Source organism: Hippopotamus amphibius, chromosome 12 (genome assembly GCF_030028045.1).
Source record: "Hippopotamus amphibius kiboko isolate mHipAmp2 chromosome 12, mHipAmp2.hap2, whole genome shotgun sequence".
Classification (NCBI taxonomy): Eukaryota; Metazoa; Chordata; class Mammalia; order Artiodactyla; family Hippopotamidae; genus Hippopotamus; species Hippopotamus amphibius.
Window position 1 is genome coordinate 86250182 of NC_080197.1, and position 12736 is coordinate 86262917.

A 12736-nucleotide genomic window follows, 5' to 3' on the forward strand; every position below is an offset into this window, starting at 1 on the left:
TCAATAAAAGTTCTTAAAGGAAAAAAACATTTTAAAAAATTTATTTATTTGTTGGCTATGTTGGGTCTTTGTTGCTGCGCGTGGGCTTTCTCGGCCTGCTGAGAGTGGGGGCTACCCTGTTGCCGTGCGCAGGCTCCTCATTGCCGTGGCTTCTCTTGTTGCAGAGCAGGGCTCTAGGCGCGTGGGCTTCAGTCGTTGTGGCTCATGGGCCCTAGAGCACAGGCTCAGTAGTTATGGCCCACGGGCTTCGTGGCTCCGCGGCACGTGGGATCTTCCTGGAGCAGGGCTTGAACCCCGTGTCCCCTGCATTGGCAGGTGGGTTCTTAGCCCCTGTGCCACCAGGGAATTACACCCCCGCCCCACCCCAGACCTTTCTTGCTCCAGACATTCATGCTGCTTCTGTGTTTTCTTGCAGGGATTCCTGAACCTGAAGTGGTCACGCTTTGCCCGAGTGATTCTGACCCGCTCTATTGCTATCATCCCGACTCTGCTTGTTGCCGTCTTCCAGGACGTAGAGCATCTAACAGGGATGAATGACTTCCTGAATGTTCTTCAGAGCTTACAGGTGAGGAGGGAGCTGGGAAACTCACATCCCGTTGAGTCAGGCAGCATTTTGTATTGCCTTTAGGTACCAAGCCTAGTGCTGGGTTCTGGGGAAAATTCAGAGGAAGAAAGAGGCACAGTCTTGGTCTATAGTGAACACATATGAAATCCCTGGCATCGAAAAGCCTTTTAGAAATGGCTTTTTTTTTTTAAGCCCATTGAAAGGAAATTATAAGCTACAATTACACATAGAACACAAAATTATTGTTCATTAATGCCAGCACACACCAGCGTATAGGACACGGGTAGGTTTTATGCTGATTAAGAAGACAAGGCAGTTACAAATTTTGTAAAGACACTATGGTCATAACTGATGCTAGGTTAATGGCAGCTCTAGAGATTTCCACATAATGCTCCAGCATGTCGGGATGATAGGAATAATTTCTCACAGAGTAGATGAGGCAGGGTCTGTTTCCTTTTTGCTAACAGTGCTGCTCTCTGGGGTGATACAAGGTTTTTTCTCTTCCAGCTTCCCTTTGCTCTCATACCCATCCTCACTTTTACGAGCTTGCGGCCGGTAATGAGTGACTTTGCCAATGGAATGTGAGTATACTTCTTTTAGTTCCCCAGAGATGTGTGGGGGAAGGGTAGCTTCGTCCAACAAGCCAGTCAGAAAATAAGTCATAGGGGAACTGTACGCTTTGAGAGGTGATTGCTAGAGCTGCCCCTCAGTCTTTGACGTAGAAAATGGAAACTGTGAATGTAACAAAGGAGGGTAAGCACATTTTTCATTTCTGGGGGAAATTTTTCAGCTTTTAGGGCTTTAACTCTTCAACTTCAGCCACTGAAGTTTATAGCACCTTAATTCCATGTTAAATGATCTTGATGAGAAAGGCATAAGCTAATACCTTTTATATACATCATTAAAGGACAGGGTCTGTTTGAAATGACTTGTTACATCTCTAGGGACGCATGACGTTTTGCATTTCTAGGGCTTGTTGCATTTTTAAGGACGTAAATAATAGGGATTATTTGATAGTTTTTTTTTTTTTCTTCTTTCTCCCTATCGTGTAACTTTGGCTCATTTAACCTAATCTGAGACATCAGAACCACTTTTCAGTTCATTTTGAAATGCCTCTTACTCATGTCCTGTGTACCCTCAAAAGACAGAGTGTCTTTTGCTGTTTGTGACCAGGTTGGAATAATCGTGCTGATTCTTCTTACAGAGGCTGGAGGCTCGCAGGCGGTGTCCTGGTCCTCATCATCTGTTCCATCAACATGTACTTTGTTGTGATTTATGTCCAGGATCTAGGGCATGTGGCATTGTATGTGGTGGCTGCTGTGGTCAGCGTAGCTTATCTGAGCTTTGTGTTTTACTTGGTAAGTCCAGTTGGGAGGGGGCAGGGGGGTATATAGGTATCAGCGGTGGTCGGGGTGGGGCTAACACTCAGAAATGAAAGGACCTAAAAGAGCACATAGCAGTCTGTCTTCAGCTTAGTGACACAATTTATATGAGGTCATTAAACCAGCTGTGATTAAACAATATTTTCAACCATAAAATCTACCTTGGTTCCTAAGAGCTATCATTTTTCTATTTCTGTCACTTCGGTCTGGTTTCCACCCTTAATAATCCCTAACAAGGGAGTGTAGTATGTTTGAAGAACGAGAAGAAGATCAGCAGTGCAGAAAGGAGAGAGTGGTACGAGATGGGGTTGGGGTTGGGGCTGTGAGCTGTGTAGCGTGATTTCAAATCTTCGGAGGGCGGCACATGTGGGTTCACAGCCCTGCCCTGCTCAACTACTTGTCCAATAAAGGACATGAGTAAATAGTTATAGTCTCTCATTGAATTATTCAAGAGTTATTAAAAAAAGATGGTTATAGGGCTTCCTAGGTGGCACAGTGGTTAAGAATCCGCCTGCCAATGCAGGGGACATGGGTTCAATCCCTGCTCCAGGAAGATCCCACATGCTGCAGAGCAGCTAAGTCTGTGCACCATAACTATTGAACCTGCGCTTTAGAGCCTGTGAGCCACAACTGTTGAGCCCATGTACTGCAACTACTGAAGCCCACACGCCTAGAGCCTGTGCTCCGCAGCAAGAGAAGCCACGGCAATGAGGAGCCCGCGCACCACAATGAAGAGTAGCCCCCACTCACTGCAACTAAAGAAAGCCCACGCACAGCAAAAAAAAAAAAAACCCAATACAGCCAATTAAAAAAAAAAAGAAGATGGTTATAAAACATAGCTACATATGAGGGTGAGTCAAAAATTATCCGCACTCTGGCTGTAGAATTTACAGTTTTCATATAACCGGAGTGCAGATAATTTTTGACTCATCCTTGTAGAAAAGGAATGTAGAATTATGTGTAACTAGACAATAACAAAAATAAAAAATTCAAAAGTCTATAGTAAATTATGTAAAAATAGTAATAGTAGTTGTCTTAGGATGGGATTCTTTATTTTCCAGATCTTCTGTAACATTTCTTATATTAATGAAAAGCAGCTATAGCAACCGTAAATCTGCCTCCCTATTCTACACAAGTTTCTCTAAAAAACACAAGAGGTTGAGGATTAGGGACAGCAGAATTTATACCATATCTGCTACAGAGAGTGGCAAGGATGGAGGGTGGAAGCCCACTGCTTATCTTTATAGTACTTGCCGAGTCCACATGCCAGTATCTGCCACAGGTTAGGTACTTGATGGAGCAAATCATTTTAGTGAATATTGAAAAGTTATGCCCTCAGTGGATATATCCCTTCTTTTTTCCTCCCCAGTAAATTGTGGGCACACTAAGATTATGCTGACCCTATAATATAGGCACTTATTCCAAGGAAACCCAAGTAACTGAGTATGTCCTTGACAGAAATTGTTTTAAAAATTTGCTCTAGGAGTTAAGGGAATCCTTCCTTCAGGCAAATTGGCTATGAAGGTGCCGAGTTGTTCTCAGTTAGCCTGAGACTGCTGAGATTGTTGAAGACCCATCTGCAAGGCTTAGGGCTGATTCTAGAGTGAATTAATACCCTCTGGCACCAAAACATATAGAGCAGCTCAGGAGACTATCGCACTTGCATTAGCCAGTCCGTCATTCCCCCCATGCTGAGGCATGGGGTAGGACTGAAGAAAAGTGGTCTTCAGGGAACTCTCCCAGTCAGGTAAAAGAAACAAACCAAACACAAAGCAGTAGGAACAGAGGGCAGTCAGTATTGAAAATAGGATGATAAAAGAGGTTTGCATCTGAGCAGTGCATTGTGGGTAGCCATGGGTAAGAGGGCTCTTCAGAGAGGTTGGTGAATGATGACCATATTATCTCTTTCAGGGTTGGCAATGTTTGATTGCACTGGGCATGTCCTTCCTGGACTGTGGGCACACGGTAAGCATCTCTAAAGTCCTGCTGACCGAAGAAGCCACCAGTGGCTATACTAAGTAAACACTGGATCAGTCTGTCTGTCTTCCGCAGGTAGCCATCAGAGCCAGTGTGTTTCTATGGTTTACTGTGTGAACATAGCCAAAAGTATGTGCTGTTGCACAGGCTGCATTTAGGACTCAACTGTTTGTTGGGAAAGACTTTGTTTCATAGATGTTTGAAAATGATACTATTTCTCTTCCTGATTTCCTAATTTGGGAACTGGATTAGGTAGGATCTTTGAAAAGCTGATGTCTGCTGCTCTCAAACACTAAACTCTTTCGCTGCCCCAGGGCCAGCTTGTGTTATCTTTTTGAGGGATAATCCTCTATGCATGATTCTTAACAAGACTGACTGTATGTTAAAAAAACTTATTGGGAAAATGCAATACATTTTTCATAATACAAATCACAGAATAGGTATGCAAGTTTTGTTTATCAAAAGATAATGGATTTTAAAAGGCTGAGAAATACTTTCCTTATGCATACCCTTTGAATTATTGTAATAGTAAAAAAATAAAATCTCAACTAGGTGGTTTGATCCATAGGAAATATAAAATTATGAGATATCTACCTCCTTTAACTTATTTTCACTTTAATTTTCTCAGTGGATGTTAAGAGGGGTGAGAAAGCATAAAGAAGATGATAAGTGGACAGATAGCAAAAACTGTAGGTGGTGGTTACTAATCTCTTTTGAAAATCACAAGTCACCAATTTTCCTCAGAGATTGAAAGCTTATCGAAATTTTCTTGGGCGTCCTAATTTTATTAACTTTCATGTTAGTGCAGAGCTTTCCTGATGGTATTTCTTCTTGAGCACTTGTAGTTGTGAAACCTTCACCGTCCTCCTCCAGGAGGGTAGTGGTAGAAAAAGATGGTAGCACTTATGAACTGATGTTCTCATGAGACTTTGGGGTGAGGAGAAAATACTTGAAAGAAGAAGAGCCATCTGTTTTATTCGTAAAAACCACCTTCTACCAGAATCGTCATGTTTTTATGAAGCATGCCCAAGACAACTTGCAAGGCAATCTCAGGAGCTCTGGATCTAACCATTGCAAAGCTCGCTCGCTCTCAGCAAGTCCTTAGGTATCACTGTGGTTGCAGAGTTCTCTCAGCAGGGTGGCGCTGGGCTACCTCTCTTCAGCCATTCCCTCAGAGGGAAAAACTTTGAGACCAGATGGTGGAGCTCTGGAATCAGAGGAGAAATGGTTCCCTTCAGCATGGAGCTGCTGCTCTTCAGCCACTTCTGACATTTGTACATGTGGAGCCTGAGACTATGTGATTATCTCACACCAAATCACATTTGTCTGATGGAGATAAATAAGCAGATCTTTTATAGCCACTGACTTGGTGAGAACAGTCATGGGAATGGCATTGAAGGACTTTTCACTTTTGGTGTTTTCCTTTTGGAGTCCTTGTTGATTTATGTTCTCTGTTCACCTGAGCCCCTGAAGGCATTATTGCCGATATGTTGTACAGAGTCAAAATCGTAGACTGAATGGAATGTCTTTTATATGGCATTAAGGGTAAACTACTGTGTTTCGCTGACCATACCTTTATCTCAGCCCCTCCAGTGATATAGCACAGGATCATGAGAGACAAATTTCCTTGGCCATTCCTCCTCATATCCCTCCCTCTCCCCTGCCGTCATTCCCCAAACTGGTCAGAAGGGCACTCTGAAGATACTGGGGACTGACATCTTAAGCCCTCATCTGGCTGCCGTAGGTGAGGGCCACACTGACAAAATTCTTTATAAAGATGCTACAGTAACATTTACCTTTGCCCTAAGTCTGGGTGGGTCCAGTCAGTCTCAGATTCACAGATAGTTAGAAGCCCAGGTTAAAGCTGTACGTTTTCTTTGAAAAGTTATATATATATGACTTGCAATGATGGAAAATTTCTTTCCAGTTAAATGGCATTTATATCACTATGTGTGTAGTATTTTTCAATGTTAAAAACACTCCCATACTGTATTCCATTTGATCCTCTCAGATAGAAAGTGTACTTTCTGTTCAGCCAGTACTTTGGGTACAGTAAACAATGTTTAGGACTGAAGTCTTCCTGTGCCAGCATGTGCAGTATGTTTGTGTGGAATGTTTAAGGATATACAGTTGTACTTTATGTAAATTGGTCCTTGTTCTGCATAAATATGGCATGAAATAATTGTGCTGCTACAGCATACTGGGAATTGACAGGGATGGGGAAGAGCTGCAGTTTGGCTCCTGTGAGGTCCTGCTAGTGGTTTTAGGAGTGGTTACAACAAGCTTTTAGTGACCATTTAACAATATGTAAACTTGGTTTGTAATTAAAAAGTTTTTTTTTCTTTTTCCAATTTGGTTTCCTGGGTATTTTTTTAACCTTGAAATTACTTTATTAATGGGGCATCAACAACTTTGAAATACTGAAATATCAGCTACCACCTGGAATGACACATTAAACTCACACTGTTAGTGATTTTTCTCTTTAGGAGAGAGAGAAATATACAGTTGACCCCTGGACAGCTGGGGGTTAGGGGCACTGACCATGCATGGAATAAAAAAGCTGTGTATAAGTTATAGTTGGCCTTTCATATTTATAGTCGACCCTTCGTGTCCAGTGTTCTTCCAAATCTGTGGTCCCGCATTCTCAGATTCAGCCTGGCTGGAATCATGTAGTACTGTAGTATTTACCATTGGAAAAAAAAAATCCATGTATGAGTGGACTCACACAGTTAAAGTTCACATTGTTCGAGGCTCAGCATAGGTTTAGTTCCCAGAAGACTTTATGAATTGCAGACACCATACACTAATTTCTATTACCCATTTAGTCGGATACTTTTGCCGTTGCTAAACGTTACATCATTAGCATATTTAAAGTTGAAAAACAGTTGTCATTCTGCCTTTCTCTGCTCTAAGCTGAACATTTTTCTATCTGCAGTCTTGTTTCACCAATGAGGTAGGCTTTTATATTCTGTATATGTTGCCAATAAAAGGTATGAGTATTTAAAAAGAACACAATTGTTTAGCTTAAGAATGAAAGCATTTTGGCAGACCCGATATAAATGGAAATATTGTCACCGTTTAGCAAAAAAGACAAAGCTCAGACACAGTAAACTACTAGCCTTGTCACCAAGCACATGGCAGGAAAATCAAAGTCAGCACTTAATTTGTTTCAAGAGTGTCACTAGAACTTCATTTTCCCTTTCTCTGTTGCAAGCTTTCCCTGTCTGTCTTACAGGAGCTGAATACTGTAAGTAACACTATTAGCAGTTATCTGGGAATTTTGTTCTCCATGTTCTTCCTCTTTTAGCTCTCCCTTCTTACTTTGTTTTTGTTTTGTTTTTTAAATCTTTGTGTGTGTGTGTGTTTTTTGGGGGGGGCCTTGCTGTATGGCTTACGGGATCTCAGTTCCCTGACCAGGGATCACACCCTGGCCAGTGAAAGCCCAGAATCCTAACCACTAGGCCACCAGGGAACTCCTTTGGGTTTAATTTCAGAACTAAAATAGGATGCATACCAATTTGAAGGTCCTGATTTGAGACATTTCCTCTAGCTCTGCCCTCTGGAGTGCTTTCTGTTCCTTCCTTGGATAGGACCTTAGCTTTTGAATGTTAGAGAGGACTAACACATTACTATGTGCTAGTTGGGGTCTTTGCACTCATATGATCTCATGTAATTCTTATAATAAGAGGATCAACCTCAATATAGATAGGCAACTCAAGGACCAAAAAGCAAAACAACACATCACTAATAAGTGGGCAGTTGGCATTTGAACTTGACTAGCTTAATTCCAGACTCTACGTTACCATTACCGATCATCCTATGTAGTATATAATATACACTTCATGTGCAGTTAAGACACCAAGCTTTGGCGTTTAGCAGCACCAAGAACAGCAACATATCAAAGATACTTTGCTTTGTGCTAGAATATGTTTTAGATCAAAAGCTGCAAACTGGTAGGATAATTTTGTTTGGCCTGTGCTAAATTTAAAAAGTATGCTTGAATACTTTTTCAAGTAGGTGTGGAAAATGGACAGGGCCTGCTCATGCTACCCCAGCAATAAACTGATAGTTTATTCATTTGCATACCTCTCTGCCCTTGAAAGGTTTAGCCAATTCCTGTGCCATTTAGCCCCATTTCTCAGTGCCTCCAAGCAATATGAGAAACTTCTCCAATGAAGGAGTTCTACGTCATCTAAGTGATACAACCTGGAGGTCATGGGACTAAAAATGCAACCCTTGCTTAACTACGTAATGAGGAAGCCCACCATCTTAGGTCAGTTGGGAAAAGGCTGTAGTGAACTGTCAGTATATCTGATAATTGCTCTTGGTTACTAAAACCTAAGTCATAAGACCCTAAAGTGAGTAAGCAAGCTGAAGTCTGAAATGCTGTTATTCTGCCCTAAGGCCAGTGTGACTCAGTAATTTCCTAGTTGAGAATAGATTTATCTTGGGTTCCATTTGGTTTCATTTTCACACAGTCATCACAGACCTGTGAGGTATACAGGGCAATTTGTAATGTGTTAAAAAAGTATTGAAGACTGGGCCTTCCCTGGTGGTCCAGTGGTTAAGACTCTGCACTTTGTCCGCAAGGGGCACAGGTTCAATCCCTGGTTGGGGAACTAAGATCCTGCATGCCGTGCAGTGCAAAAAAAAAAAAAATTATTAAAGACTAACATGAGATAGCTTATTAATGTATTCGGCATTTTCAAATGTAGCATTTATTCCCATTTTACAAGTAAATAGGATAAGGCTCCGGAAGGATACATGAGTTGCTAAAGGTCACAGGAAGTGGCAGAGTTGGAGCTTGACCTCTACTCCAGTGCCTTTTCCACTATACTATAATAGAAATATTTTCTATGAATTTATAGTGTGCCTTCATCCTGAGCACTCATGAAATCTCATTTAATTCTTACAACAAAAGGATCAGCCTCTATACAGATGAGACAACTGAAAGGCTAAAAAAGAGGCTGTTGGTGCCAAGGGGCAACAACATTCCTAAAACCCGAAGTAATAACAGTAGGGCTGAAAGGAGACTCAGTGATTGTCCTACGGTGAATGCAGAGGAAAGAAAAAGAGTAAGTTACAACTTCACCGATGCCAACACAAACTATTTGCATTCAGGTCTCCAGGAGCGGGTCTGACAATGTGTTTTTTTTTTTTTGTTTTTTAAATTTTATTTATTTCTGGCTGTGTTGGGTTTTTGTTGCTGCACGCAGGCTCTCTCTCGTGGTGGGGAACAGGGGCTATTCTCATTGCGGTGGCTTCTCTTGTTGTGGAGCACAGGCTCTAGGGTGCGTGGGCTGAGTCGTTGTGCCTCAAGGGCTCTAGGGCGCAGGCTCAGCAGTTGCGGCGCACAGGCTTAGTTGCTCTGTGGCATGTGGGATCTTCCTGGACCAGGGATCGAACCTGTGTCCCTTGCATAGGCAGGCGGATTCTTCACCACTGTCCCACCAGGGAAGTCCTGGCAATGTGTTTTAAAAGCAGCCGAAATGATTCTAATTCAGCCTGGTAAACGTTTCAGATCTGTAGGTCCTCTCCTTTTCTCTTAGCACATGCCATTTTTTTTTTTTTTTTTAATGAAAGGCTTTTCTTTGCTCAGGTGCCAGAGGATAATAGGGCCCAGATAATAGGGCTCAGGATTTAGATTATTTGAAATTTGATTTCTTTTTTTTTTTTTTCTGGGTCGCACTGCATGGCTTGTGGGATCCTAGTTCCCCAACCAGGGGAACCTGTGCCCTCCGCAGTGAAAGCTCGGAGTCCTAACCATTGGACCTCCAGGGAATTCCCTGCAATTTGATTTCTAACACACTTGGTATTAAAGTACAAAAGCTCCCAGTGCATTTGCTCTTAATATCCTGATCAGAAACAACCATCCTGAGGCAACAGTGTCACAAAATAGTCAAAGTGCAAATTTTTCTGAAGGCATTTGGTACTATCTCAATCCTTAACTATTTTAGCTCCTAGTGATTATTTTATATACAATAAAACATTCATGTATCTGTAAGTCATTTCTGAAATGAAAGTCAATATAGCAGAACTGAAAAGACACCTACATTGATATGCTGATTATAGGTCCTTAAATGCCAGTTTCAATATTTAAATACTTGCAAACCAGTCTAACGCGTTTCCATCTTTTTGTCCTCAGTACCATCTGGGATTGACAGTTCAGCCTGAACTCTACCTTCTGAACACCGTGGATGCTGACTCACTTGTGTCTAGATGACTGACAGCCTGAGAGACTATATAAGACCCACTTTCTCTTAGTCCTTTTGTGCCAAGTGTCCTGTAAACATATCTGTTAGTTCAGTGGTGAGTTTTGTTCAAACATCCTGAACAAAAGGCAAAGATTTCCTCATGGGAACGGTGTTAAAAGCTAACAGCTGTAAGTGTAGGTCACAGACCCACCCACTTTGCAACAGTCCTATAATAGCCAGAGTTAAATTTTTAGCCTATGATGGTCACACACCCCTATGGGCTTGTGTCTTGACTTCTGGAATTTAAAAAATATATATGTGTGTATGTTTATGTAAACCTGAACATATCAGTTTGGGTAGAGTTTTAAGGTTATATAAAAGTGATGGATCTTTTGTACTTTTTTTAAACAAATGTTCAGATAAATTAGATATTTATTTTGTCTGGATCACAAGTGACAAAGGAAAAGGAGCGCTGCTCTTTTTCAGAATGAACTGGTCAAACTGACTGACTTTTAAGTGGCACTTCACTATGGCCGGTTAAACTTCACTTTGATTTTAATCTACTAAACCTTGGTAACTACTGATACTAGCACATTATTTCCACAAAAAGCATTTCTTCTATTCAGCAGTCATATTTAATCCTGGTTGTTGGCGTACTTTGTGATTGTTATTTTCTTTGTTGTTTTTCTTGAATTTTTTTTTTCAGAGATATGATGGTATTTACCAAAGAACTTAATGCCTAGGAACAGGATCCAGAAATCATACTTTAACCAATGATCAGTTTTTCATGCTGCATTGTAACAGCCCATTCTAGCATTTAAGTTGTAGGTATAAAAAGAATTCTAACACTTAACTTTGTAAGTCCCAACAGAAGAGAGTGGCATTTTTAGTTTTTTTTCTAATGTGTATATAGTCCCACCATGTCTTTTCTTCCCACTTTCCCATGAACACTCCAAGCACCATTTCTAGGTCCAACGTCTGTTTCCCGGAGTAGCTAATATTTCTAATGCTGACTCTCCTAGGGAATGCTAAGCGTTTTAAGTTATTTATACCAAGTATAATAGTATGAGATTAGAACTAGTCTGAGACTTGGAAGATTAGTCCTCGTGTCACAAGCTGTCTGCCTACATGTGGGTTATAGAATTTTTTGACCCCTCTTCTTAACCAGGATTTTTTTTCCTGTAAGATTTTTATAATAAAACATTTAATATTTAAAACTTGAAGGTTTCTGCATAATGATCTCATTGAAACGTCAGAAGATTTTCAACACTGGGCCTGCATTCCTTCATGGAAGTGCAGTTGGCTTGAACTGAATGGCAGCTGTCCAGTTTTAATGGAATATACTCCAGGGTGGCATCCATGCCTTCTCTCATTTCTTTCCAGCCTCAAAGGCATGGAGTTTGCAAATCCTGCAGGCTTTGTATGTTTGAGCATTATTTTTCTCTTTCAGCATAAAAATTAAATATCCCACCTCTCAGCCTTATCTTAAAATTTAGTACCTTTCAATAAGACTTAAAAAAAAAAAAATCCAGACATTGCCTATGTTCATATATAATGATTTGATCCTCTAAGTGGCAGGGATTTTTTCCAAGATGATACTTTAAAATTCCTTCATTTCTACTTTGTGGCCCCTGAAATTTCTGATAAGAGCAGCAGCCTTGCAACCGAGGTTATAGACCTTCTGATCTCAAAAATGAAACTGAGTTAACATCACATATCAGCTCTTACTTGAAAAAGAGACTTTAAAAATGAGTTTCAGTATTTTGGTTTCTTTATACAGAGACAGCAACTCTACATGAATCAGTTTGTTGGATTTTCATCCCTCCCTGGGCAATTTCATTTCTCAGTAGTTTCACTACCAGAGAATGTTTGGGGAAAGAAAAAAAGGCAAAAAAACATCGTATTTTGCAACTCATGAAAACATAAGGTGGCTGGTTAAATAGAGATTAAGTACTTGGGGGATTTCAATAGCTTTTCTCCATTCTTTAACTGTATGTTACTAGGAACAGACTAGAGTTTACAAAAATTTGTGACTATACTCCCAGGTCATACAACTCCTGTAATCAGAACATTTGATAATAAAGCACACTGAATCATGCTAAAACCAGCAGAGAAGATTGATGTCTAAAGAGTGAGCCTTGGGTAAACTTTTATGCTAAGTTAAGAATATTTAATCATTCTTTAATTTATAATTTACAAATCTAGACTTCTATGTTATGTGCTTATATAGATATTAATATAATCTTTTCTTTTTTTTTTTTTTTTGGTTGTGCTGCACGGCATGTGGGATCTTAGTTCCCCAACCAGGGATCCAACCCCTGCCCCCTGCAGTGGAAGTGTGGAGTCTTAACTACTGGACCGCCAGGGAAGTCCCAATATATTCAATCTTAAGATTAACCTTGACGCATATACTCACTCAGTTCCTGGGGTTTAACACTGTGGAGACAATTTTTAAAAGGTTGCTTTGACAGTGTATACCCAGAATGTCAGAAAAATGCAGTTAAATAATTGTTATTGAGCAGCTGCTGCTACATGGCTGTGTGTTGGCCTAATGTAAAAGGCAGTCAGCATATCCAGGCACATGAAATAGTTTAGTCAGTGAGGCATCAGACGTTATA

The 12736-nt window shown here is 40.7% G+C and overlaps 1 protein-coding gene across 4 annotated transcripts in view; it reads left to right on the forward strand.

The window, feature by feature from the left end:
• Nucleotides 1–10457, forward strand: part of SLC11A2 (solute carrier family 11 member 2) — a 31402-nt gene extending 20945 nt beyond the window's left edge. For all 4 annotated transcript variants that reach the window (XM_057700956.1, XM_057700959.1, XM_057700958.1 and 1 more), the window contains 5 exons: nt 416–565; nt 1073–1146; nt 1770–1923; nt 3859–3912; nt 10070–10457. In XM_057700956.1, the coding sequence (XP_057556939.1) occupies nt 416–565; nt 1073–1146; nt 1770–1923; nt 3859–3912; nt 10070–10147 (510 nt within the window). In that variant the 3' untranslated portion in view covers nt 10148–10457. The remainder of the gene's footprint in view (nt 1–415; nt 566–1072; nt 1147–1769; nt 1924–3858; nt 3913–10069) is intronic.
• The last annotated feature ends 2279 nt before the right edge of the window (nt 10458–12736 follow it).